The sequence below is a fragment of the Aethalodelphis obliquidens genome, unplaced genomic scaffold (genome assembly GCF_003676395.1).
Source record: "Aethalodelphis obliquidens isolate GAN/ISIS:26980383/991018 unplaced genomic scaffold, ASM367639v1 scaffold30, whole genome shotgun sequence".
Lineage (NCBI taxonomy): Eukaryota > Metazoa > Chordata > Mammalia > Artiodactyla > Delphinidae > Aethalodelphis > Aethalodelphis obliquidens.
The window spans coordinates 6,418,222-6,446,158 of record NW_020837974.1 but is presented as its reverse complement, the minus strand read 5'-3'; the positions used below and the strand labels follow the sequence as shown (position 1 = coordinate 6,446,158).

The window sequence follows — 27,937 nt, the reverse complement described above, 5'->3', positions numbered from 1 at the left end:
TAATCAAGACAGTATGGTATTGGCACAAAAACAGAAATATAGACCAATGGTACAAGATAGAAAGCCCAGAGGTAAACCCACACACATATGGTCACCTAATTTATGACAAAGGCAAGAACATACAATGGAGAAAAGACAGCCTCTTCAATAAGTGGTGCTGGGAAAACTGGACAGCTATATGTAAAAGAATGAAATTAGAACACTACCTAACACCATACACAAAAAATAAATTCCAAATGAATTAAAGACCTAAATGTAAGGCCAGACACTATAAAACTCTTAGAGGAAAACAGGAAAAATGCTCTTTGACATAAACCACAGCAAGATCTTTTTTGACCCACCTCCTAGAGTAATGAAAATAAAAACAAACAAATGGGACCTAATTAAACTTAAAAGCTTTTGCACAGCAAAGGAAACCATAAACAAGATGAAAAGACAACCCTCAGAATGGGAGAAAATATTTGCCAATGAAGCAAAGGACAAAGGATTAATCTCCAAAATATACAGACAGCTCATGGAACTCAATATCAAAAAAACAAACAACCCGATTAAAAAATGGGTAGAAGACCTAAATAGACATTTCACCAGGAAGACATACAGATGGCCAAGAGGCACATGAAAAGATACTCAATATCACTAGTTATTAGAGAAATGAAAATCAAAACTACAGTGAGGTATCACCTCACACCGGTCAGAATGGCCATCATCAAAAATCTACAAACAATATATGCTGGAGAGGGTGTGGAGAAAAGGGAACCCTTTCGCACTGTTGGTGGGAATGTAAATTGATACAGCCACTATGGAGAACAGTATGGAGGTTCCTTAAAAAACTAAAAATAGAACTACCATATGAACCAGCGATCCCCCTACTGGGCATATACCCTGAGAAAACCATAATTCAAAAGCACACATGTACCCCAATGTTTTGCAGCACTATTTACAATAGCCAGGACATGGAAACAACCTAAATGTCCAACAACAGATGAATGGACAAAGAAGACGTGAGTACACATATACAATGGAATATTACTCAGCCATAAAAAGGAACGAAATTGGGTCATTTGTAGAGATGTGGATGGACTTAGAGTCTGTCATACAGAGTGAAGTAAGCCAGAAAAAGAAAAACAAGTATCACATATTAACGCATATATATGGAATCTAGAAAAATGGTACAGGTGAACCTATGTGTAGGGCAGGAATACAGACGCAGACGTAGAGAATGGGTGTGTGGACACAGTGGGGGAAGGAGAGGGTGGGACAAATTGGGAGATTAGGATTGACATATATACACTACCATGTGTAAAATAGCTAGTGGGAAACTGCTGTATAGCACAGGGGGCTCAGCTTGGTGCTCTGTGACCACCTAGATGGGTAGGATGGGTGGGGGGGTAGGAGGGAGGGGATGTAGGTATACATATAGCTGATTCACTTCATTGTACAGCAGAAACTAACACAACATTGTAAAGCAATTTTATTCCAATAATAAAAAAATATATATTGGACGCAAGATTCCCAAAGAATCCTTTTGTTTGGTACCCCAGAAGTTTTGACACCCTGAGGGCAATGCACCATTGTAAGATTTGGGGGCGAGAAGCCTATCTTCTGCCAGGTGGGGAAGGTGACCGAGAAAGAGGGTGCTCTGGCCACTGGGATGCTTTCCAGGAGAGCAGTTTTAAACGTGAACAGATAGAAAATGAGGATCTGGGGCAAACATGGCACTGAAAGCTGTGGGGACTGTGCAGGGCCGAGGTCTGCAGCCTGTGCACCGTCTCTGTCGCCGTGGCACACTGGCCCGGCTCTGCTGTCGGGTCGTAAATTCACAAACATGAATGGGTAACAACAGAAAACGATGTGGGAACCAAGGGAATCAGGAATTTTGCACAGGAAGCTTTGGGAGATGTTGTTTACTGTAGTCTGCCTGAAGTTGGGACAAAATTGAACAAACGAGGAATTTGGTGCTTTGGAAAGTGTGAAAGCTGCTAGTGAACTCCACTCTCCTCTATCAGGAGATGTAACAGAAATGAATGAAGCTCTAGCAGAAAATCCAGGACTTGTCAACAAATCTTGTTATGAAGATGGTTGGCTGATCAAGATGACATTCAGTAACCCTTCAGAACTAGATGACCTAATGAGTGAAGAAGCATATGAGAAATACATAAAATCTATTGAGGAGTGAAAATGGAACCCCTAAATAAACTAGTTGGAAACAACTTTAAAAAAAAGAAGAAAGAAGGATCTGGGAATTGATTCTTTCAGAACTGGCTGTGTCCTCACACTCTTTGGGAAGATTTGTGTGTTCTCCACCCTCCCCCTTCCCTATGCCCCCTCCCCCAGGTCCTCATATCCTTGTCTGAAAACGGCTACAGTCTGACATGAGACCCACATACGGCCACCAGTACCCTTCCTTCTATGGACCGCTGATAAGGCTTATTATTTTTAAAATGAAATCAATACTTTTACTGCTTCATCAAGGACATTCTTAAATGAAACTGGATTTTTAAAAAAACTATGAATGCATGGCAATGAAGAATATAATAGTTCAGTTTTGTGCCATTACCTGAAATTTATGCTCAGGCATTAGCGGTTTCACCCACCATTACTTTTGTAGCATCACTGCAAAGTCAACACAGTGAAAAAGACAAAAAAATCTATCTTATGAAAACAGTTTTGACCTCCCAAACCACCTGGTCGCAGGGACCCACACAGGTCCACAGAACATACTTTGAAAACTGCTCAAAATTAGATACTTCAAAGATAAGATAATGTTACAAATAATATCATACCGGAAGATTCGAGGTTTTAGATGAAACAGATAAATTCATAGAAGAAATTAACTTACCAAATCTGATTCAAGAGGAAATAGAGATATGAACAATTCTAAGCCAAATTCTAGGCTTCAGAGATAAATTCTTGTGTAAGTCTCTTCTGCGATACAGAACAAGATAGATACAATTTTGTTCTAATCTGTTTGCAAAGCCACAGCTGCAGCTTACTTTAGGACAAATGGACTGTTTCATCACTTTAATATTTATTTATTCATTTGACTGTGCTGGGTCTTAGTTGTGGCATGTGGGATCTAGTTCCCTGACCAGGGATGGAACTCGGGCCCCCTGCATTGGGAGGGCAGAGCCTTAGCCACCGGACCACCAGGGAAGTCCCATGGCATCACTTCTTAATGGTCATTTCGTTGGCCCCAGGTGACAGGAAGGGGCAGGGTGGGGGCGGGTGGGGGCCCCGGGCTCCAGCCAGGTCAGGAACACCCTACTCAGAGCCCATCAAGCCTCAGTGGCTGTGCTTACAAAGGCTTACATTTTTTACTCTATTTTCTTTCCTTGCTTTTAGATTAAAGCTATATGGAAGTTTAAGTGTTTTCTTCCCCACCTTGATGGACTGCCTTGGGTATCCCCTCCGTGACTCATGGCACTTCTAAGTCCACAGACTCAAGAAAAGCATTAATAGCAGGGCTTTTGAGAACTTGCTGGGAATTAAACCAGGCGGCTGCAAACTGACTTCTAGGCCCCAGAGTAATAGAGTTGATCGGATTGACGGTGCTGGGAATCTAAGAGCTGTTTCCTGAAGACTGTCATTAGGTGAACGTTTACAAAACATACAATCCCACTTTGAGGAGCATCACTCTGCCCCACCCTTCCCTCCTCTCCTTGCCACATCTCTGTTCTTGTCCTGGAGAGAGGAGTGGAAGAATAAGGTATTGAGAAGAGGAAAAGAAAAAAATGCCTTTGTGAGGGGGGGAACTGAGACTACTGAATGGCTTGGCTATTCCAAGTATGTGCTCAGATTCTCACTGGGGTCTGGAAGGACTGGAGATGGGTCATACACCTGCACCTCTCAGGCCACCCTCAAGTTTTGTTACCTGTGAATTGTTCTCATACCTCGGGAACTTTGCCCTGGCTGCTGCCTGTGCAGATAACACTCTCTCTTCCCCTCACCAGCCTGTATCACTGCTGGAAAGTCTTCTCACCTCTGGACAGGGTCCTGCTCTTCATCACCTTTTCTTAGCACTTACCGTATTTTCTTGGAATTGATTAGATTACTGTCCTTAGAGTGAAGTCCCAGGAGAGTAAGGTCTGTTACGTTGCAGAGCTGAATGGGTGCACTATAAATATTGGAGGCAGTAAAAATTGAGATCAACTGCGAGGCAGGGCCATAAGGGAAATCAGGGGATCACAAGAGTTCATTTTGTATATCATCTGAAAGACTTGATTCTCTCACTACCAGGATTCCTCCTGTGAGGGCATAAAAGTGAGTGAACCTGAGTGAGCCACGTAGCCTCGCTCCTCATTCCCCCAAGCATTTCACGTGTTTCACACCTTCTTCACAGTACATCGGTAACTTCCCCAAGTCTTTTCTACTTGCATGCCTTGTACAGGTTTTGTGCTCATGTGAACTCTCTGATGGGCCGGAATGTTTTCTTCAGATTTTAGTAATTTAAAGGAGGCATTTTTACATGAAACAAACACAAAACTTGGTTTGTTTGGAAGCATAAACTTGGTTTATTTGGAAACTTCAAGTAAGGGTGAATGTTCTATATTGAATCCTTCCAGCGTCCTCCTGTTTGCTGCGTGTCGTCTTGGGACTCAGATCCCTCGGACACGGTGAGCAAGGCTCGGCCCTCGGCGGCCCCGCGGAAGACCACGTGGGAGCGCAGCCAGGTCCCACTCAGCCCCCTGCGCCCCGCCTTCCGCGCCCCGGCCAAGCATGCGCCCTGAGGACCAGGTGCGCGGCGCCCCACCCGGCCTGGCCAGCAGGGGGCGCGACTGGCGGTGCGGCAGGCCTGGAGTGTCGCGTCGGTGCTGGGGCCCTGCGCCCAATCAGCAAACCACCGAGAGGCGAAGACCTTCCATTTTCCTAGAAGGAACAAGTGGATGTGGGGGGACCGGGGGAGGTGGTGGTGGTGGTGGTGAATAGGACCGACCCGGAAGCGAAACGGAGGGAACTTCCGTTCTTTGTTCTGTCCCCGGTGTGTGGGTTTGTGACAGGGTCCGACGGGGCCTGGTCGGTGTCCGGCCCCCCAAATCTCCCGTCCCTGCCCCCAGGGTGAGTCCGGCCGCCCCCGGGGCTCGCGGTGGGACGGAGGCAGTGGTCGCCGGGGAAGGGGTGGTGTCCGTGCCGCTGCGGCCCGCGGGGTCCCCAGGCCCTCCCGGAGCAGGGTGCCGGGAGGCTCTGGTCCTGACTCCGCTTCCCCAGGGACCCCGCCCCCCAGCGGGCCCTGCGTCGCGGGAGGAAAGGGGCTGCGGTTATGGTTCTGTGACAGCGCCCAACTCGAGTACTTTAAAGTTCTGGTACGGCTGGATAGGCGTTCCTCTCTTTAAAACAGCTGATGACAACGACCCTAACTTGGTCTTTCCTCGAGACGCTTTCATTTGATGTTAACACAGTTACAGTTATCCGCGCTCGCGGCACGAGAGAGGGTCGATTTTTTACTGGGCTGGGTCTGAGGACCAGAGAATGAGTTCAACGAAGTGTGCGCAGTTAAAACTCTTCAGATTCCAGAATAATCCCCTTGGCGCCCAGTAAATCGAGTCTTTTTCGTAGAGTGGTACAACTGTGTCCCATTTCCAGTTGTAATAGATCCCTGATTTGATTCGCTTTTCAAGTGGGACTGAACACCGACCGGTGTTTCCATTCTGAAGGGCATGTGTAAACTCCGGGAGAGGATAAGCAGGATGCTGAACCTGAAGTCTGTGGGATAATTAGAGGAACTGAAGGTATTTATCCCCAAGAAGAGAAGTTTGTGGAGTGGGCATCATTTGGTTTCAGGTGTTTGGTGGAGAATTTTGTGGAAGGAGAAGATTCTATCATTGAAGGTCCATAGGGCACTAAGCCTCTGAGAGGTGAAGGTCCAAGGGGCAGGTTTTTAGTTTACCATCCGAAGACCTCTCTAATGGCTAAGCTGTGCAGCAATGGGACAGACTCCCTGCTGAAGCAGCTGAGAGTGTCTAGCAAGTTAGCTGCCAGAACCTTAGGAACTTGAGAAGGTGTTTCTTGCCCTGGGTGGGAGGTTGACCTGGAGAACCTTGACTTCTGTTTCAGCTCTAAGGGTTCAACACAAATACCAGTTGTGGTCTTAATCAGTATTTATTAGCATATGTCCCCTCTCTTTTCCTCTTATCTCTAAATATCTAGATTAGAAGTGAAGTTTACATAAACATTTAAAATGCCTTTTTTTTTTTCCTTAGTCCTACAGCATTGGCATCAACTAAAGTCAGAATTCCCAAGAACTTGAACAGAGGCTGCCAAGTTCCCAGTAACTGCTTCTCTGGCCGTTTAGAGACCAACTCCAGAGAAGGAAGGAAAGAATCCAGGAGGTAAAGCTTTCCATGACTTGTTCTCACTGCCAGGTCATCTTTCCCAGTCCCCAGGCGCACTCCAGAGAGTGGGGTTGGCAGTGGAGCAGGGGAAGGGCCCTGCCAGGACCTGAAGCTCTGGGGGCACAATGGAGGTTTTTCTTTCTATGAGCAACATTGTTTACTGATCCAGACACCGGGGACTTGTTCTCAACAATATCCGTTTGAGTTCCAGCTTTGGTTAACCCAGCTGGGAGGAGGGAGTGTTGCTTTCTTCTCCGGAGTCAGAGCCTCTTACTTTCCCTTCTTTTCTAAAGGAGAGTTTAGACTGAGAGCGGATTTGTTGGGGGTGCCTGCTTATAACCAGTCCTGGAGATTGTAAAGTTCGTTGACAGAAAAAGATGGCTGGCTCTGAGAAAGAGTTGAAGGGCCCCAGCCAAGAGGGTGATGGTGGCAAGAGGGTGTGTCACCTTGATTGTCAGTGGGTCTGGCTTATGCCTGATTCATTGCTTTTCACTGTGTAATGGCACTGGTGATGGGCCTTCTACATCCCCTTGCTGCCCAAAGACTAGAGTTCTCTGAACTCTGGGTGACTTAGGGCCCCTCCCCTTTTTATGCCTTAATGTGAATACAATAGTCTGTAATGATGAAGCAAATACCTTTTGCATTGCTGATTTTCTAACTCCTTCCAGTAGTGCTTTGCACTGTTAATTGGCACTCACCAAATGTTTGTTACACGAGCAAATGAACAAAGAGGGAGGCAGACAAAATCCAGGGGTTTTCCCTGTTCTTGCCTCAGTGTAAAGATGTGCTGGCAGCTGCGGCACCTATTCTCCATCTGTTGATTCTTGCCACAGCGTTCAGTTGTGAAAAACAAACTTGTACTTGAGATCCAAACCTTAGTCTAGGTACTAATGTTACATCTTATTCCCTGGAGCCACAGAGAACAGCAACTGGGGAGTGGGGACCTTAGTAGGGACAAAAATGGAGTAATAAATAATCTTATGCTTTTTGAAAAGCATTGGTTCTTGCTTCAGGGACTTACATTCTGATCCAAGGAAATCTCTTTTGAGAGAAGGGAGATAAAAAAGAAGGTTGGCTGCTACCTTCTTGGGGAGAGGAAACACAGGAACTGGGACTAGTCTCTCAGAACCTGGCGAATATATACACCCACCCCTGTGATGAGACGACACAAGGACCACAAAAAGGGACTAAATCCTTCAATAACATCCCACCTTTGACTGAGACTGGAAGCAGAAAACTTATCTTTTTTTTTTGTTTGTTTTTTTGGCCACACCACACAGCTTGTCGGGTATCAGTTCCCTGACCAAGGATTGAACCCAGGCCACAGCAGTGAAACCGTCGAATCCTAACCACTAGATTGCCAGGGAGTTCCTGAATTTATCTTAATTTAATAGATCTGAGCTATTTGCCCTGGTTCTGTGGGACAGGTATTGTTTCCTCAGGGTTTTTAAATTAAGACAGAACTTACGGAAACTCCCCAATGGTCTCTGTTATTTGGGTGCTTTTTCATGGCCCCTCTTCCTCTAAGGATAGCATCTACATTTAATATAACAGCTAGAAACTTACCACAGTAAATTTCTTTTTCTTCTACTAATTCTAACATTTATGAGGGTTTTAAAAAAAAATCTGTATAGGGCTTCCCTGGTGGCGCAGTGGTTAAGAACCCGCCTGCCAATTCAGGGGACACGGGTTCGAGCCCTGGTCCGGGAAGATCCCACATGCTGTGGAGCAACTAAGCCCGTGCGCCACAACTACTGAGCCTGCACTCTAGGGTCTGCGAGCCACAACTGCTGAGCCCGCGCACCACAACTACTGAAGCCCGTGCGCCTACAGCCCATGCTCTGCAATAAGAGAAGCCGCCGCAATGAGAAGCCCATACACCGCAATGAAGAGTAGCCCCTGCGCGCCTCAACTAGAGAAAAGCCCGGTGCAGCAACAAAGACCCAATGCAGCCAAAAATAAAATTAAAAATCTGTATATATTAGCATTATCCATTATTCCAAGTATTCTTAAAAGTTGATATGATAACTTACATTTTGCAGTCTGTGTGTAACACTTTTTCACTTTAATATTTTTCATTTGAGTAGTTGCTTCATATTTCATTCTGCTAATGGCATCATTTGGCACCCATGTTCCCCATTTTTTGTTGTTAGAAATATCACTCAGTGTTGGGGGGGGAGCCTAAAGTGGGATGTGGCCCAGGAACTTTGGTCTTTGACCTAAAAGACTAATCCCAATTGCTGCATTTCCTCTTTGCTGTTCTGGTACTAACTGAAATGCTAGTTCCCCTCTGTCTGTATTCAAGAGGGTTTTTAAAAATTATCTTTGGGACTTGCTTGGTGGCGCAGTGGTTAGGAATCCACCTGCCAATGCAGGGGACATGGGTTCGAGCCCTGGTCCAGGAAGATCCCACGTGCTGCAGAGCAACTAAGCCCGTGGACCACAACTACTGAGCCTGCGCTCTAGAGCCCGCCGAACCACAACTACTGAGCCCACGTGCTGCAACTACTGAGCCCGTGTGCTGCAACTACTTAAGCCCGCACACCTAGAGCCCATGCTCCACAATAAGAGAAGCCACCTCAATGAGAAGCCCGCACACATCAACAAAGAGTAGCCCCGCTTGCCACAACTAGAGAAAGCCCACGCGCAGCAACGAAGACCCAATGCAGCCAAAAATAAATAAAATTTAAAATATGTATATATATATATATAAAATTATCTTTGAACCTTGAACTTTTCCTTCTACAGTGCTTCCTCATTCTCATTCAAAACCTGCTTCTTGCTGACTCTGCAAATAGGAGACCAGAGATCCGAGCTTCAAGCCCGACCCATGGAAACTCAGGCTGATCGAGTATCTCAGGAACCTCAGGCCCTGCTTGAGAGTGGTAAGGAATCAGGGTTCCCTCGTCTTTTTATTCAGCCATTCAGCAATCACCTGTTGAAATCCCTCATTCACCAAGTGCTGGGCTAACTTCTGGAATCCAGACTGGATAGGACATAGTCCTTGCCTTTCACTAGCTCCCTGCCTAGTGGGGAAAGGCGGAGTGAAGCCATTAGTTAAGTATAGCTTGGAACTTCCCTGGTGGCGCAGTGGATAAGACTCCATGCTCCCAATGCAGGGGGCCCGGGTCGATCCTTGGTCAGGGAACTAGAGTCCGCATGCCACAGCTAAGAAATCCGCATGCCACAACTAAAGATCCCACATGCCGCAACAAAGACCTGGCGGAGTCAAAATAAATAATAAAAAAAAAAGAATTACAGGAAAAGATGTACGATCAAGCACAGATAACAGGAGACATTTGTAGTGTGTAGATTTGATCTGGGGATAGAGAAAAAGAGAACAGTTGTGGGCATTGTGTCTTCAGTCAGGGCTGAGATGAAGCCCGTTTTCCTCTGGTCAAGAATTTTGTCCAGGAGTTTGAGATGTGGAGAATGATGGAAGGGACATGAACAGGATAGCTGTGTTCTGGCCAGGCTTGGGAGGATGGACGAGAATACACGAATCACTAACAGTAGTTCTGGGCAGATGTCATGGAGAGTAGAGTGACTGGAAAGAAAGAAAAGGACCTGGGGCAGACCAGAGAGCCTGGGTCACCAGGACTTTGGGCATCTTTCTTCAGGCAGGAAGGCCCACGCTGAGCGTGCTGGCCATAAGTGTAAGCACCTTCTGTAGCTGCAGAAGGAGTGAACTTAGAAATGTAAGAGGGGGTGGGTCCTTGGTTGTCCCAGGACCTGTGAGTTCTCTGTAGGTCGAGAGGCTCGAGTGCAGATCGACTGACTCATGGACCCTTTAATTGTCCTCAGCTCTTCCTTCCTCAAAAGTTCCTGCATTTTCCGACAAGGACAGTCTGGGGGATGAGATGTTGGCAGCTGCACTGCTAAAGGCCAAGGCCCAGGTAAGCTGTGCTTTTCTTTATCCTTCTTTCCCTTCCCATTTTGCAGAAGTTTTTTGTGTAGCAACATCCCATTCAGTGCCCTGAACCTACGATTCCCTCTATCAGGACTGTGGGCGTTTCCTGCTACACAGTGGAACTTCGCTTTATCTCAGACTCTCTTCTCTCCTCCTCCACTCTGACCTCCTCTCCCACTTCCCAATATGCGTTATTCAGCCCCATCCCGATTAGCTTTTGGCTCTGCCAGTCCCATCCTGCAGCCTGAAATTGCACGGGAGAACATGTTGTTTCAGGAGTTGGTGACCTTTGAGGACGTGGCTGTGTATTTCATCCGGAAGGAGTGGAAGCGTTTGGAGCCTGCTCAGAGGGACCTCTATAGGGATGTGATGCTGGAGAATTACGGGAACGTGTTCTCCCTGGGTAAGGAGTGATGCTTCCTCAGTAAAACTCCCTTGGCATTTCTCTGCCTCCTTGTTTGCTAGTAATAGTTGAGTCACTGAAAATGATTAGCTAAGGACTGATTTAGTCTCAGAAAATTCTAACAATAGTAGCAACTCCCATTTGTACAGTAATTTGTAGTTCATAAAGAGTGTTCATAGATACTCTTTCATTTAATCCTCACAGTGATGCAGCTGTTGAGGTCGCTGGAATTAGCCTCATTTATAGGCGAGGAAAGAGAGCTCAGAGATCTTATGCTTTGCATACGGTCATATTGCTAGTGACTGGCAGAACTCGAGCCCTGGCCTTTTCATTCTATACTTCTTTTCAAATCTGGCACTTTTTTCCATGTTATTCTTAGGACTTAACATTAACATATAACCCAGAGATTTTCCCAAAAGATTACATATTGGGATCCCTAAACACGTGAGGTACTGCTCAGTGCCCAAGTGAACATTCTGGAACTCTGTCTAGCTCCTCCCCTTCTCTGTCGGACTTCCTTTAGGGATCTGTTGATTTGTGGATGGACCTAGTGTAACTGCTGCTCTTGTAGAAATTTCAACTTGCATTAGGGAGCAGTTAGCTTCTTAACCTGTCGTCTGTGGACTCTTCATTCCTTTACCCTCGCCTGCTTTCAGTGAGGACATTCTCCTGGGCAAGACCAGGGGGTCTTCCTGACTCCCATTTGAGAACTCCCCATGCATTTCCTCTCTGTCCCCTGCAGATCCTGGGTCAGGGATTGAGCTCTGGGGCCATTTGGTATGAACAGGATAAACCTTGTCCCATGTCTTTCCCTGTGAGCAGGATTCCCATTTCTGAATTTTGACATGATCTCTGGGCTGCAGTGAGAGGAAGAGCCGAGGGTCCTGGGTTTGAAGGGCACTGAGCAGAGAGGTCCTGAGAGGTACCTGTTCAGGTGAGGGAGATAACAGCTCTTTCTGTCCCTAACACTCACTGCCCTGCCTTTACTCTTACAATGTTGACAGACTAAAAATGCTAACAGTCTGGACCCTTTACCCTTGTCCTCTGTGCCTGAAGTTCCCTTCGAAACCCCAGAGCAGTGAAAATAGCGAAGGCAAACCTGGAAACTGTTGACATAGCCTCACATCGTAGCACAGCTTTCTAGGCCTGGGGCCCAGAGATGGACTGACCTCTGTCTCAGGCCTGTTTCCATGGACTTGGCATATAGGTGCCACGACTACAGACCCGAGTGTCCTTTTCTCCTGGGGCTACAGGGCTTCACCCTTGTCGCTTTGTATTCATCACCTTCCCACTTTTCTCCACACCGTCTGTGGTTAGTTTCTTGTAGCTGCTCCCCACTTCATCCTCTAACTGTTCTGCAGTCACCATCTCCCAGGTTATCTTCAGTCTCTGACCTCTAGGACTTTGTCACTTCATTAAACCGTATGTCCTGTCTCTTGTGTTTTTGGTTCCCTGCCTCTGCCTGATCCAACTTTCTCTACACTTCCATCTCCACCTCTTTTCTCGATTTTCCTTCCTGCCTTTCTCCTTCCCTGTTTCCTTGGCCCGGTTCTCTTATTCTGCCTTAGCTACGTACAGCCTGGGTAGGCCTCTTTGCACACAGATAAGAGTCATGTGCTTTTAGCCTGTGAACATTATGTGATTATACTGTCTCTGGTTTTGATTCTTCTTCCCACAAAGAACAAGTGACATTTGTGTTTTGCATTGTGCCAGATGGTGAGACCAGAACTGAACATGATCCAGAAATTTCTGAAGATACAGGATCACACGGGGTGCTATTGGGAAGATTCCAAAAGGATATTTCTCAGGGTCTTAAGTTTGAAGAAGCCTATGAACAAGAAGTCAGTCTGAAGAGGCAGCTGGGGAGCTCCTCTGGAGAGAGACTGAATAGGAAGATACAGGATTTTGGTCAAGTGACAGTTGAGGAAAAGCGAACCCCCATGGGAGGGAGAAGTGAGAAATACAGCGATCTGGGGAACAGCTTCACTGTGAGTTCCAACCTTATTTCCCAGCAGAGACTTCCTGTGGGGGACAGACCCCATAAGTGTGATGAATGTAGCAAGAGCTTTAATCGAACTTCAGACCTTATTCAGCATCAGAGAATCCACACCGGGGAGAAACCCTATGAATGTAGTGAGTGTGGGAAGGCCTTCAGCCAGAGCTCACATCTTATTCAGCATCAGAGGATCCACACTGGGGAGAAACCTTATGAATGTAACGACTGTGGGAAGACCTTCAGTTGCAGCTCTGCTCTCATTCTCCACCGGAGGATCCACACTGGAGAGAAACCCTATGAATGTAATGAGTGTGGGAAAACCTTTAGCTGGAGCTCCACCCTCACTCACCACCAGAGAATCCACACTGGAGAGAAACCCTATGCTTGTAACGAGTGTGGGAAGGCCTTCAGCAGGAGCTCCACCCTTATTCATCACCAGAGAATCCACACTGGAGAGAAGCCCTATGAATGTAACGAGTGTGGGAAGGCCTTCAGCCAGAGCTCACACCTCTATCAGCACCAGAGGATCCACACTGGAGAGAAGCCCTATGAATGTATGGAATGTGGAGGGAAGTTTACCTATAGCTCAGGCCTTATTCAGCATCAAAGAATCCACACAGGGGAGAATCCCTATGAATGTAGTGAGTGTGGGAAAGCCTTTAGGTACAGCTCAGCTCTTGTTCGCCACCAGAGAATTCACACTGGAGAGAAGCCTTTGAATGTAATGGGAGTGAGCAAAAGTTCTCTCCGAGTTACTGCTGAATTAAATATCAGAGAGTCTACGTGAAAGAGAGCCACATGCCTGTTTTCCTCACTTCCTCTAAGTTTCAAGAGCTCCTGCCTTACTATATAAGTATGAACAATTTGGGACGTGTCCCTTCCGACTCCATCCTTTCGCCTTAGAGAATGGGGCATATTGGGCAAATCATCCTGGCACAGTGGTTAGCAACCTAGTCAGTTTTCCCAGGAATGACACCAGCCTTGAAAAATTAGGGTGCAAGCAGCAGATTAAGTGCTGGGAGTAGAGGGAAGCTCTGGGACCAGTCTCCTTCCATTTGGGAAGGGAGTTTGCACTAGACCATTTTTCTCACACCATTTCCAAGGTGGGGATGGAAGCACAATAGGAATAAAATTCCAAGGATTCCTCTAATTGGAATCAGCGTAGTCAGCACAGAAGAAAGTGGAAAGAATGTTCTTGGTCATGTTTTTGCTAGAAAGGGGAAATGGAGGCTGTATTTCAAAGCCACTGCTTCTAATCCAGCTTTAAATTTGGATAAGGAATGTGCTATTTTGTTTCATGACTTCATTAATTATGGGAATCTGGTGCTGAGGGATTTGTTATTTTGTTGGGCATGGGGGAAGACCCCAAGAGAGGTTTTCTGTAGTGACTGTATATCCTTCAGGGCTCTTAGAGCAGCAAGACCAAGTTTCCAAGAGCAGTCTGACGATATGGGTGGAGAACTCACTCTTCCCTTTTGTGACAGTGAGTCTAACATGAGGGAAAGGATCAAAAGCATTTAGCACTGGCCTCTGTCTCGTTCCCTCCCCTCTCCTCTCCCTTTTCCTCCTGCCACTCCTGTGATGGAAAGTGATTTAATCTAAACCCCTAACAACTAAGGACACTTTGAGGATCTCGCTCAGCCAGCTTGCCCTGCCCTCTTATACCGATGACCTCTGACATCTGGCCCCAGCAGCCCGACCTCTCCCGACCCCACCTCTGACTTCAACAGCCAAGTGTGAATGCAGAGAGCACAGCCCAGAGGAGGAAGCTCGGGTCTGAGCCTGGCATCAGGGCTCCTTGCTGGCTTAGGATGGAGCTCTCCGAGTTTTCCCAGCGGAAGGGATGACCTTTCATTATATTTTCCAAATCCTGCTCATCCTGTAGCATAAATCAAATGCACTATTAAACAGAATAGTTTTTCAGAAGGACAGATGGAGTGTGTTTTTGTGCAGGGGCCAAATTTATTTCGGTTTAAACAAGAAACATTAGTGACTGTCAATGGAATCTTTAAAAATTAATCTTTAAAACTTGTTACAGACAGCTATTTGTCTTCTAGTCTCAAACCTGTGACCTCTCTCCCTTGACTCTGTCCTTTTCTCTACACACTGCCACAGACTATCTCATTTACACAGCTGCTTACACATTCGTACCCACCTTTAGGATTTCATGTGCTGCATGGCATTCTGTGTTGCACGATACTTAACACCAGCAACCAAAACTAGAAAGGTGTTTCTGAGTATGGGGTTCTTGACAAGAGCATACTTGGATGTTGGGTAACAGTAGGCATATTGAGGGAATTCCCTAGTGGCCCAGTGGTTGGGACTCGGTGCTCTTATTGCCAGGGCCCTGGGTTCCATCCCTGGTCAGGGAGCTAAGATCCCACAAGCGGCATGGCTTGGCCAAAAATCGCCCCCCCCCAAAAAAAACCCAATAGGCATATTGAGATTTCTTGGTTTCGCTCTTGGTGGGAGGCTACAGTCAGGGAGAAGGCTGAGATGAAAGTCTGATGGAAAAGACGAGGAAATGTCTGGAATTCTGACCTCTGAAAAATTTTGGATCATATATTGTGACTGACTAATACGTTTTTAATTTCTTAAAACTACCGTGAAACTCATCATTTTTGGCTCTTCTTTGACACCCGCCACAGACTTGAGATTGACCAAGTGTAGACCATGAAGTATCATAGCAGGGTCACGAGGCTGCTTGTTAGTTATGCAGGTGTCTGAGCCCCAAGTCAGACCTATAAAGTGTAATTGCTGAGGGTAGAGCCTAAACATTTACACTGAGAAGGAAGAAATAGTAAGAAAATGGAGGAAATTTCTAAGAGAGAAACCTGAGCTAGGCCTTATAAGACCCGTGTGTAAAGGAGAGGAGGTTCCAGGCAGGACAGTTTGGGGTGGGCCTGAGCCTGGCTGCTCATGTGCAGGTTCAAGTGTGAAGCTCTGGGAAAGACCCCTGAACAGGTAGAACTGCTGGGTGATGGACAGTCACTGCACAGCAGGGCTCAGCCTTCTGACCACCCCCAACCTCGACCCCTACCCCTGCCCCTAGAAGACTTTGTGACACTCCTCAGAGCATCTCAGGGGGTCCCTGAGACTGAGCAGGGCCATTGTGTGAAAAATATGTTTTTTAAAAAATACCTTTGAAACAGCTACAACATCCGATTCACCTGATTCTCCTGATTGTTCATTCCTTTTTCTCTTAATGATTCCTCTTCTCAGTCCCTAATTGAGCATTCCTTAATGTTCAGTCACTGTATCGGTGGTCTCTTCCTATGCCATTATCCTTGGAACCCATTTATTCCCATGGCTTCGACTGTTAACCTCTATTCAATTAAATCTTAACTCTGCACATGGGGTACTGATCGCTTTCAAGCTCCAGTCTCGGGTCTCTAGCGGACTGCGGGGCATTTACACTTGGGCCTCTTAAAAGTTGCAAATTATTTGCTTCAAACCAAATATGATTTTTCCCCCATATGCTGCCCCAAATTTTCTGTAAACCTCTCAGGGTCTAAACTTCTGAGTTTTCTTTAATTATGCTCATCCTCCTACATCTGACCAGTGTCAAGTCCTGGGCAGGGTCAGTAAGCAACATGTGGAAAGACAGATTGTTGTCAGAGGGGAAGGTTTCAGAGTTGAGTCATGGAGGCGGTGGGGTTTCCAGTGAAGGTAATAATAGTGCAGACGTGGCATACACTCTTCCTGGCCCTTTCCCAAGTGGTGTTCATATATTAAATCATTTAATCCTCACAACAGCCTGTGTGTGAGGCAGGTGTTAGTATTAACCCCATCTTACAGAAGAGAAAACAATTGAACTTGCCTAGGGCATGGCCCAGACGCCTTGGATGTGAGGTCAGGAGGCCGCTGTGAAGAGCAGACCTCACCCAGGCAATTGCCTTGTCCTGTCAGTTACAATTCTACCATCTCCTTCCTAGTTCCTCCTCTTTGTTTCCTTTGTTGCGAACCCTAGAGTTTGGGTCTTTATGACTTTTCCTCTGGATCACATAAATAATCTCCTAATGGATTAATACCTTTATTTTTTCTCTGGTTAATCTCCCCTAAGCTCTACAACCATCTTGTCACTCCTTTACCAAAAAGTTTCAATGTCTTCTCCCTCCTTAAAGGATAAAATTCAAACTCCTTAGCCATATAGTCCAGGCTTTCCTTGAGCTGGTGTCTACATATCTGTACAGCCTTCTCCTTTACTGCTCTTCACACATCTGAAAACCAGATGTTTGAGAAAACAGAGGTGGGTAGTAGGGCGGTAAAAGATTTTTATTCAGAACTATTATAATAGGGGAAAAGAGGCCTCAGTGTAGAACTGGGCTCAGTTCTGAATACAGCATGGCCACATGGGAATTTATAGCTAAGGAGTAGGGCGGAGGTCAGTGGATAGAAAGCTTCTAAGGGGAAGCTTTAGGGGTAAGAGGGGTTTTGGCTAAACTGACTTAGCAGGATTCTTGCTGAAGAAAGGCCAGGGTGGTCAGACATCACCCTGGGGTGATGGTGCAGGATGAGGTAACTGACTAGATACTGACTGAGGGGGACCAGACGTGAAGGATGCGGAACTCTTGCTAAACTGACTTAGGGTTCTCGCTAGAACTGGATTTTGCAAGGAAGTGCACAGAGGGGCCTAAGAAAAGGTTCGGGAGCCTGAATAAGGTTTGGTCAAGCAAAGAATCTCTGTCACATCATATAGCAAGATGATAACAAGGCCCCGAACACACCCTACATCCTGCCTGTGAGGTTGTTCACGCACGGTGTTCCCACGTCCCGCTCCAGTTCCTTACCTCCAGCCAGTGAAAATCAGAGTCCAAGAGGGCCTGTTTCAAGGTGGCCTTCAACCTCCGCTCAGCGCAGACACTAAACGGTAGTATCCTGGCGGGCGGCTCTCGGGTCTCTGTGGTGTCTTTAGGGATGGGAGGCTTGTTGTTACCCCAGGCAAAAGCAGGTGATTCCACTCTTGAGCTTTCTCACTGCTGGAAATTAGGTTGCGCTGCATGCTGTCTCCCTGTAAGCTTCTGCTTTCCACGGTTAGCTTTGCCTTTTCACCTGTGGAGTGATTCCGAAGGATATTATCAGTCCTGGCAAAAGCAATTTCATTCCTGATGCCCCCGCCCACCCCAAGTCACGCCTGTCCGAGCTCCAACTGAAATAATTTTGAGAGAGGATGTTAAGTTTCCAAGTAGAGGAAAAGCCTGGTTTTACCTGAACCCTGCAGCTGACAGGAACGTGAGCCACGGGGTGGTGGTGAAGAACATCTTAACAAACCGTTCCTTTTTAATTAAAAGATTGTTTTTAAAAGCTCCCCAAAGACATTTCCTTTTTTTTTTCATTTTCATAAATTGTTTATAGAGCTTAAGGTGTTTTTCCACTTCAAAAAATAAAAAGAAAGCCCAGTCAGGTACATTATTTTTTTTTTAATTTATTTTTTTACAACCTTGTCTTTATTTATTTATTTTTAACATCTTTATTGGAGTGTAATTGCTTTACAATGGTGTGCTAATTTCTGCCTTACAACAAAGTGAATCAGCTACACATACACACACATCCCCAGGTACATTATTTAAAATATATCAATAATGAAGAACTGAAGAGTTTTTAAATGAGTCCAAATTCCCATGGACCATTTTCTGCATACGCAGATAAACATGGTCGCCAGAGTGGTTTCCCAGGAATGACAGAGGACTCTTAGTCCCTTCATCCACAGCACAGTTTCCCTTGTGTATCCCCTCCTCTGGTTGCTGAGAGCGTCAACTTCCCAGTCAGCCAAGCCCCAAACCCGGGCCTTGTTCTGGCTGCGCTGCTGCCCACCAACTCCTCACCCTCCACGTCTCTCCCTATCCTGCCTGGCCCATTCCTGGGACTTCTGCATTGGCCTAGGCCGTCTCTGACTTGTTCCCAGACTTTGGCACCAGCCTTACAGTAGGTCTCTTCACTCCCAAAATCCCCTCCAACCATTTGTCCTGCTAAGAGTGAGTCATCGCTCCTAAATGCTAACTGGCTGACGGCCCGTCCAAGCCTTCCAGGGGCCCCTTCTCAGCCCCCAGGTTGAAGTCCAAATTCTTCATCATGACACAGGGCTTTTCACTTCCTGGCCCTGCCTACTTCCCCATCCCCCCTCCTAGCACCCCTCTCACCCCAGCACCCACCCTCCTGCCCTCCCATACACACTATACTGGAGCGATGCACAACTATAGTGATGGCAGCGCAGACGCTATTTAATGCCCCAGTGCCTTTGCACATGCTAATGCCCTTCCCTGCCTCATCCACCTAACAAACTCCTATTCATCTTTGAAAACCTCCTTGTATGTGAGCTTCACCTTGTCCGTGGGGTGTTTCCAGGGCGTGGGGGGCGGCACCTTCCGCCCCCACCGAGTACATCATTTCCTTGAGCTGCCTCTGCATCTTGTACACGTGTTCATTATTGTGCTCATCTCCCCCTTCCTCCATCTTTTACTTGTTTGCTCATACCTCTGACTCCCTCACTATGGTGGGGGGTTTTCCTATGTTTTCACACTTTTCTACCATAAATAAGTATGGCGTTCATAATCAGAAAAAAATATACCAAGAAAAAGAGAAAAGTAGTAAGAAGGAACAGCCACGGAGCACTTACTATGTGTCAGGCATTGTTCTAAGCATTTTAGCTGGTAACTCATTTAATCCTTGTAGCCATCCTGCGAGGTAGGTACTATTATTGCCCCCATTTTTATTCCCTTTTCTTCAGGAAAGAAGAAAGGAAGGAGAGGAGGGAGAGGAGTTCTCCAGGCACAATAAATGGTGCAGTGAGACTGAGAGGCTTTGGAGCCCAAAGCCCGGGCTTGCCCTCCCTCATCACAGTCGCCCCAGACCTCCTCTCACTGATCCTTGAAGCCCTTCGCCAGCAGCTCAGTGAGTGCCATGGGGGGCACAGAGGCGAACCACCCATTGTTCTGCACTAAGGAGGCGCCAGCCTAATGAGAGCCAGAGTGAGACCCCAGGAGAGGCTGGTAACCATCATGACAGCTGCCCTTTACTGACCGCTCACCTACACGCCAGCATGGACCGTCTTCAGTACAGTCAGTATTATTGTCACACATCATACGTGCTGTTAGTCCTATTAACATCCCCCTTTTTTTTTTTTTTTTTTTTGCGGTACACAGGCCTCTCACTGCTGTGGACTCTCCCGTTGCGGAGCACAGGCTCCGGACGCGCAGGCTCAGTGGCCATGGCTCATGGGCCCAGCTGCTCCGCGGCATGTGGGATCCTCCCAGACCGGGGCACGAACCCGCGTCCCCTGCATCGGCAGGCGGACTCTCAACCACTGCGCCACCAGGGAAGCCCAACACCCCCCTTTTTACAGATGAGAAAACCTAGACACACAGTGCGGTGGAGCAGGGGTTCAAACCCAGGCAGTCTGGCTCCAGAGCTTGGGCTCTTAACTACACCATGGTACTCTCTCTTTACAAATGAAACGGGGGAATCAAAAGAAGCTAGCTTGTGTTCCCCATGGGGAGGGGTGAGGCACATGGTGGTCACGAAAGGCTTCATTGAGGAAACGGCATTAAAGCTGAGTTGAGAACGTGGGTTGGTAAATACAGACAACCATTCCTCTTTTAGTCACCAGGGTGTGACCTCTCCTTCCCTCAAGACTCCAGCATATTCCCCTGGATACCGCCCCAGACTATCTCGACATTACAGTCACCGCCACCTTCATGCCCAGAAATTTCTGTGCTGCGTGTTGTTCTGTGCGGCACGATACTTAAGGCCAGGGGCAGGCAGGCATCGTCTAGACAAGACTGTCCAGAACCATGAAATACCACTGCCACCTCCCCCCACCTGCCCCCATCTGCCTTGTCACAGTGTGGACGACAGGTGAAAAGTTCCAGTGAAAAGAAAGTTTGTCGTCTCTTCTGCAGGAAGAAGCTGATGCACCATCAGAATCATAAAGAGTAGCAAGTGACAAAAAGGTTGCTTTTAAAGCTACTAACATTACCTGTCATGTACCCCAAACTGAACACAGAATTTCTTAGTAATACTTATCTGCTCTAATTACACCATGGAAACACCGAACCCCAGCAGCTGCACGATTCCCTGGGGGTAGCCCTGCCCCATTTTCTTCATGTCTCACACCTATCCAGGAACTGTCACGCTGCCCTGTCACAGATTTCCGTCACTGACTCCACGATCTGCCATTAAGGCTTCTCCACACACCAGCCACCCCAGGACCCACCAGCACCTTCTCTCAAGAGTGTGCCACATACTCTCTCTACCCTGCCTTTGCTGGTACTGTTCCCTGTTTGCAGTGTCCTTCCCTCCTTTCCCTGGTTGCTAAAATCCTAGTATGTTCATATCAGGGGAAAAGCATTCCAAGCAGAAGGAACAGCAGCTGCAAAGGGCTCTTGAAGAGGACCGTGTTTGCCACATCCCAGGAACAGCGAGGGGCATTGAGATCTAGAAAGGGTTGCATTCTGAAAGTCAGATCATCATTTGGGAGGGGGTTTTCTCACACAGAATTCTTTTTTGTGTGTGGCACGCGGGCCTCTCACTGTTGTGGACTCTCCTGCTGCGGAGCACAGGCTCCAGACGCGCAGGCTCAGCGGCCATGGCTCACGGGCCCAGCCGCTCCGCGGCATGTGGGATCCTCCCGGACCAGGGCTCGAACCCGTGTCCCCTGCATTGGCAGGTGGGCCCTCAACCACTGCGCCACCAGGGAAGCCCTCACACAGAATTCTTGATCCTCAAATCCAGTTGAAACTGATGGAAAATTTCCCTACAGTTATTACATGCAAGGGTAACTGCTGGCATGAATCTTTTCATGTCTTTTCACATCTGACTCCCCAGTGCATCTTCTACTAAGCAGCAGCCTGTGTGGGCATCCATGGGTCTCCTCAGCATGAATCCTCCACTGCTCCACCAAGGCTGGCCCTTCGGCAAAGGCTCTGTATTTGTTTGCTTGAGTTTGTGTGTGTTTTTAAAAAACTGTATTGATAAATAATCCATACACCATATCGAGTGGTTTTTAGTGTCGAGTTGTGTAACCGTCACAATTTGAGAACATTTCATCACCCTAAAAAGAAACCCCATACCCTTTAGCAGTCACTCCCCACTTCCCCCTAGCTGCCCCAGCCCTAGACAACTGCCGGTCTACTTTCTGTCTCCATGGATTTGCCTGTTGCAAACATTTCACATAACTGGACTCATAATCATATATGCGGCCTTTCGTGTTTAGCTTCTTTTGCTTAGTACAATGACGTCAAGTTTCATCTATGTATGTTGTAATGTGAATCTGCACTTCATCCTTTTTATGGCTAAATAATATTCCATTGTGTGCATATACCACATTTTGTTTTTTCTTTCATCCACTGATGGAAACATTTGGGGTTTTTCTTCTTTTTGGCTATTATGAATAATGTTGCTTTGAACATTTGTATACAAGTTTTTTGTTTGTTTGTTTGTTTTTTGCGGTACGCGGGCCTCTCACTGTTGTGGCCTCTCCCGTTGCAGAGCACAGGCTCCAGACGCGCAGGCTCAGCGGCCATGGCTCACGGGCCTAGCTGCTCCGCAGCATGTGGGATCTTCCCGGACCGGGGCACGAACCTGTGTCCCCTGCATCGGCAGGCGGACTCTCAACCACTACGCCACCAGGGAAGCCCTGTATACAAGTTTTTGTGTAAATGTTTTCATTTCTCTTGGGTATATATCTAGGGTAGCAATTTCTCAAACACTCTGTTTAAACTTTTGAGGAAATGCCAGGCTGCCTTCCAAAGTGGTTGTCCCATTTTACATTCTCACCAGCAGCATATAAGCTTCTGATTTCTCTGCATCCTCAATACTTGATATTATCTTTTTTATTACAGCCATCCTAGTGGGTATGGTGTGGTCTCATTGTGGTTCTGATCTGCATTTCCCTCATAGCTATGTTGAGCACCTTTCCATGTACTTGTCCGTTTTTGTATCTTTTGTGGAGAAATGTCTATTTAGATCCTTTGCCTATCTTTTATTTGGTTGTCTTTTTTTTTTTGCGGTACCCGGGCCTCTCACTGTTGTGGCCTCTCCCGCTGCAGAGCACAGGCTCCGGACGCGCAAGCTCAGCGGCCATGGCTCACGGGTCCAGCCGCTCCGCGGTATGTGGGATCTTCCTGGACCGGGGCACAAACCCATGTCCCCTGCATCGGCAGGCGGACTCTTAACCACTGCGCCACCAGGGAAACCCTTGGTTGTCTCTTTTATTACTCAGTTGTAAAATATATTCAACATAAAAGTGCCTTATCATATATACATGATTTGCAAAAATGTTCTACCATTCTGTGAGTTGTCCTTTCACTTTCTTGACGGTGTCCTTGGAAGTACTTTGATGATGTCCAGTTTCTCTTATATTTCCTTTGGTTCTTTATGCTTTTGTTATCTGTATTAGGTTAGACAGAGAGGTGGAAGCATCGCTGTTCACATATACTGGGGGTAGGATTGCTGGATAAGATGCCCAGTTACATCTGAATTTCAGATAAACATTGAATAATTTTTTTAGCATAAGAAGTATGTTCCAAATATACTGTTTACCTGGAATCTAAATGTGCTTTTATTTGCTAAATCTGGCAGCCCTAGCCAGGGGTCCAGTGTACATGTGTATCTGTGTGTGTCTAAATGTGTGTCCGTGTGTGACATATGGGGCAACACTCACAAGCATCTTCAGACCAAGCCAGCCTCGCAGCCCCCTGGGACAGTGTCCTTCCCAGCCCACCAGGGGTCCTCAACCACTCTCATGGAGCCAAGCAGGAACTGGTCTCCTAACCATGGGAGCGGGGAACTGGGACTGAGCAGAGGTCAGGTATACCAGCTTCCCCCATTTGTGATCTCATGTCTCTGAGGGTCCCCAGCAGACCTGAGCACTGGCTGCCTACAGAAGAACCAGCTCAATAATGCGTCTCTTACTGGCTTATTCCTCCTCTCTCTCTCCTTGCTTCCTCTGGTCATCTCCCTAAGTAACCTATCTGCCCCCATGCCCTGGTCCTGGGCTCTGTTTTAGAGGAAATCCAAACTATGACAGTTGGTAGTGGAAGTGCCCTAGAAATGGAGCCCTCGGGATGGGATTCTGGAGCGCGTCACTTGCTGGTCAGACGGTAAAAAAGGAGCCTGGTGATAAAGGTAACGGTGGCAACCCCTGGCGCTCTACACCATGGCAGCTGCTACTGTTCCTGCTAGTTCTGGCAAGAGATGAGGCACAGGCACCAGGGAAAGCGTCAGCTTATGCAATAGTTCTATATAACCCAAGCATTACTGGGAGAGTGGCAGTTGTAAGGGCTGCAGAGTTTCTCTCTCTCAAGCTTTGAAGAAAGGAAATGATAGATTTGGGTCAGCCAACTACCAGTTCAGGGCCTGTTGTGACAGCCGGAAGTCCTCCATGGCAGCGTTGGAGGAGAACCGCACCTTGTGTACTGAGAGCAGACCGGCCTGAAAACCAGGCGCAGGATTTAACTGTCAAGGTGGCAGAACTGCAAAGGTGGCTAAATGAAAAGCCTCACCAAGTCACTGATGCCAAAATTCCAGGCCCTGATCGGGAAAGACTGGGATCCTGATGTATGTGACACTTGGGTAGGTGTGCCTGAGCACCTGGAACCCTAAATTCCCAAGCCCTCTGGCCTAACAAAAGCACCTCCCTTCCCCCTTGATACAGGAAAGGAGCCTCTTTTTGCCTGGAAACCATGCAAAAATCTCACCTGAGGCAGATGCCTCTCAAGATAATGCTCATTCTCCTCAAGATCCGTCCCCGCCTTCCCCAATACATACAGACTGCGATACTGTGATTTATAACAACACGATTTAGTCATTCAGGCGACCTGAGCAGGTCCAGAAGTCCCAAGGTGTGTAGGCAGGAGGCTCAGGCCTCACGTTTCCTACCTTTGCTGACCTGCTGCCTCCCTCTGCTCACACCTGTGGATTCATTCCCCTTTGACTTGGTGGAAGGAACAAGGAGGGTTTGTGTTTCACAGAGGGATCAGCTCAATATTTTGGTGTGTGAACCAAAAATGTGCTGATTCACACGGCCTTGCTCAGGAGTGGCCCTAAAGGCCAGAGTGAGGGGAAGGAATCTGGTGGGCAGAGCTGTGAGCAGTCTATCTGGCACCAACTTTTCATGGAGGGAGAAGTGGCCTCCTGGGCTGTGACTTGTCTAGACAAGGGGTCTGCGAAGAATAAGGCTAAAGTCTGGAGACAAGGAGATCAGAGGAAGACTTCAGCTCGCAGATGGACCGATGGCAGCTGAAAGGAAGTATGTGGGCCTTTGCGTCATAGCAACACCCATCAGAAACTACCACTGCACAGAGTCAGGAAGGTGAGTGGCAGGACAGATGGGGGGCCCAGTCCACTCTCAGCAGAGGAGGACGAGGGCTCAGCAGGCTCCTCAGCCTTCATCTGGAGCAGTTTCGGAGGGGGCCCTACAGAGAGCCAGCTGCTACCTAATCACTAAATTCTCTGCGGCCTCCGGGAGGGTTAATATACAAACAGGATGGCTCACACGAAACGTCCAGTCAAAGGAGCTGGCAGGGATGTCCAGATCGTCGGCAGGCCACCAGAACAGTAAGAACCCTTCAGATTTCAAGCACTATTGATTCTTTTTCAGTAATGACCACCCCCCCTCCACCGCCCTAATATTTTGGCTGCTGCACAGACTCATTACCTGTAGTTTAATCTGATCCCAGGATGGCATACGAGGCAGTTTCCAGCGATCAGAACTGGTACTAGACATGACACTTTCTTGCTGTCCCCAATCCTGGCATGTCAGGTTTGCGTGACCACTAGGGCTGCAGCAGCAGACAAAGAGATATTTCAGTGACTACTAATAAGAGGTGGAAAAAACTCACAATATGAAGATAAGCAAATGATAGGAGCAAAGAGTGAAGTTGTTGGGTTTCCAGGTAACAGGAGGACCAACTGGCCAAAAGCCATACCTTAAATCAAAGAGTTTGCAGTCACAGGGAAAAAAACAGGACGGATTTAAGGTAATCATATTGTGTATTATTGGTTTCTGGAATTTAGTAGGAAGCTTCTCAAGGAGTCAGATTTTCACAGACTTCGGCAGAGACACGAGTATACATGCCCCAAAAGCATGAGGCTGACAAAATGTTCCCAAATGCTGGAAAAACGTATTCTGTACGCAGGAAAAGCACGATGAAGACTAAGCTGCAGCTACCCTGCACACCCTGCTGCAATTTCCTCACACACACACTCACAATCACTGAAAGTTCTATTTACCCCAAATCCAAATTTTCCAAAAGCAAAACCAGTAGGAAGTTTCCTCTCTAGAATAGTGTTGAATAACTAGCATACAATTTTTTAATAAAATAGTCCTGAGGCATCACAAGATGTTTTAAGTTTATTCTGAATCGGATTAAACTGTGTTCAACATGGCTCATTTCTTTACAAATCATAATTCTTGAATATATGTTAAAACAGTTAAACAGTTTTAATGTTTCCTCCTTAATTATACCAGATACACAGCACTTTAACTATACAAAAGGCAATGTCCGCATGGTTTATGGGACTTGAAGTGTGGTGAGGGGACCCTGCTGCAGCCAGCGGGCAAGGTGAGGAACCCGCCGTGTCCCTGCCTGAGCTCTCACTGTCCCCTCGACGTCGAGTGAAACGAAATCTACCCCCGAGTTTACACTGCAATTACTGGGCTTTCTCCCTAGCATTCACGTTCTGAAGTTAAAAAAACAAAAACCATCAAGAGAGCATACCTGACAGTTAAGGCCCTTCTCCCTCTGCAGTGTGGACTCTCTGATGTTTGGAAAGATTGGACTTACTACAGAAGGTTTTCCCACAATTATTACACCAATAGGGCTTTTCCCCGGTATGGATTCTATGGTGTTTATTAAAATTGGAGCTGTGGTTGAAGGCTTTCCCACACTCCTTACATTTATACGGCTTCTCTCCAGTGTGGAGTCTCTGGTGAGAACTAAGACCCGCGTGCTGACTAAAGCTCTTCCCACACTCGTTACACTGATACGGCTTCTCCCCAGTGTGTATTCGATAGTGTCGAATGAGGCTGCCTTTCCCGCTGAAGGCTTTGCCGCAATCTTTACACTGGTAAGGAGCCTCTTCAGTGTGCATTCGCTGATGCTTAAGGAGGTCCGAGCTCTGACCGAAGGCTTTTCCACACTTACAGTCATAGGGCCGGTCCACCAAGTGTGTTCTGTAGTGAAGGGTCAGGTTGGAGCTGTGGCTGAAAGCTTTCCCACATTTGGTGCACACATACGGTTTCTCCCCAGTGTGTGTTCTCCGGTGTTTAGTGAGATTTGAGCTATTACTAAAGGCTTTCCCACACTCAGCACATATGTAACGTCTCTCTGCTGGGGCAGGTTTAGTCATTACTTCTCTACCTTTTGAGGGACCTTTGTCTTGGAGAGGAATTTTTGTTCCTCTTCCCTTTTCCAGGTTAACCCACTGCCTTTCTAACCTGGCCTCACATTTGTTGGCAATAATCATGGGAACAGAATCCCTTCTGAATCCTTCTGCGTGAAATTCTTCAGAACTTTCCTGCTTATCTGTTGATTCCTCATTCTGGGTGTTCGACTTACGATCTGAAACAGTAAGTAGAATAAGGACATGTCAGTTGTTTCCTGTCCTGAGAAGAAACTGTTAAATGAGAAATAGAATCACCAGGTGACACTGATGGATTCTAAGGGGTAACCAAATATTGCTCTATGAAGTTACAGTATCACACTAATACAAATAAGTCATTATCAGATCTAGTTTACGATGCCAAACTTTCACGTAAGCCCCCTGCCAGAAGCTATCATGGTATGAGAAGTACATGGTGTTCTCTGCCAGAAGAACTTCGGGTATAGAGGGCAATTAGGCAAAACCAAGCATACTGAGACAGCAGCAAAGGAGCTGGGTGATGCTCAGGTAGAAAGAAACAAGAAAGACAGACTGTGGAAGGGTCAAAGTTGATAAAGGAAAATAAAAAGGATAATTAAGGGAGAAGAGGCTAGTGGCAAACTCACAAAATCCTTATTCTCACAAAAGCTGAATATAAAAGCAATAAAAGAGAACGTTTGGTCCACTTATAATCATTCTAGTCCCAGATCCTTACTAATTTGGATGACAGTACTTAACTCCCATGAGGGTTTAACTCTCATCATTTCACCTACATTGGCTATGTCTTATCATTCTCTTAGTTATAAAGTAACTGTCAAAATCAGACTGAAGCAGTTTAGCTTTTTTAGAGCACTTCACGAGGCAGTCACACCTCTTAAAAGTCCACCTAGGGCTTCCCTGGTGGCACAGTGGTTGAGAGTCCGCCTGCCGATGCAGGG

The 27,937-nt window shown here is 46.9% G+C and overlaps 2 protein-coding genes across 8 annotated transcripts in view; one reads left to right on the top strand and one right to left on the bottom strand.

Annotated features, from left to right (window-relative positions):
• The first annotated feature begins 5,323 nt into the window (after positions 1 to 5,323).
• Positions 5,324 to 15,253, top strand: ZNF3 (zinc finger protein 3). The gene is made up of 6 exons (XM_027125889.1): positions 5,324 to 5,726; positions 6,198 to 6,326; positions 9,078 to 9,214; positions 10,134 to 10,225; positions 10,516 to 10,642; positions 12,356 to 15,253. The coding sequence occupies exons 3-6, from the start codon at positions 9,160 to 9,162 to the stop codon at positions 13,423 to 13,425; spliced, it is 1,344 nt and encodes a 447-aa protein (XP_026981690.1). The 5' UTR covers positions 5,324 to 5,726; positions 6,198 to 6,326; positions 9,078 to 9,159; the 3' UTR covers positions 13,426 to 15,253.
• Positions 15,254 to 25,970: 10,717 nt separating this feature from the next.
• Positions 25,971 to 27,937, bottom strand: part of ZKSCAN1 (zinc finger with KRAB and SCAN domains 1) — a 38,258-nt gene continuing 36,291 nt past the window's right edge. For 6 of the 7 annotated variants that reach the window (XM_027125862.1, XM_027125858.1, XM_027125860.1 and 3 more), the window contains one exon: positions 25,971 to 27,199. In XM_027125862.1, coding sequence (XP_026981663.1) covers positions 26,364 to 27,199 — 836 coding nt within the window. In that variant the 3' untranslated portion in view covers positions 25,971 to 26,363. The remainder of the gene's footprint in view (positions 27,200 to 27,937) is intronic. The other variant, XM_027125865.1, reaches the window with a different exon arrangement.

Bases quoted from the DNA above. Each gene is read 5' to 3' on its own strand.
- ZNF3 (XM_027125889.1), top strand. From the start codon at position 9,160: ATGGAAACTCAGGCTGATCGAGTATCTCAGGAACCTCAGGCCCTGCTT. The intron at 10,226-10,515 runs GTAAGCTGTGCT...ATGTTGTTTCAG, and splicing joins TGCTAAAGGCCAAGGCCCAG to GAGTTGGTGACCTTTGAGGA. The intron at 10,643-12,355 runs GTAAGGAGTGAT...GCATTGTGCCAG, and splicing joins CGGGAACGTGTTCTCCCTGG to ATGGTGAGACCAGAACTGAA.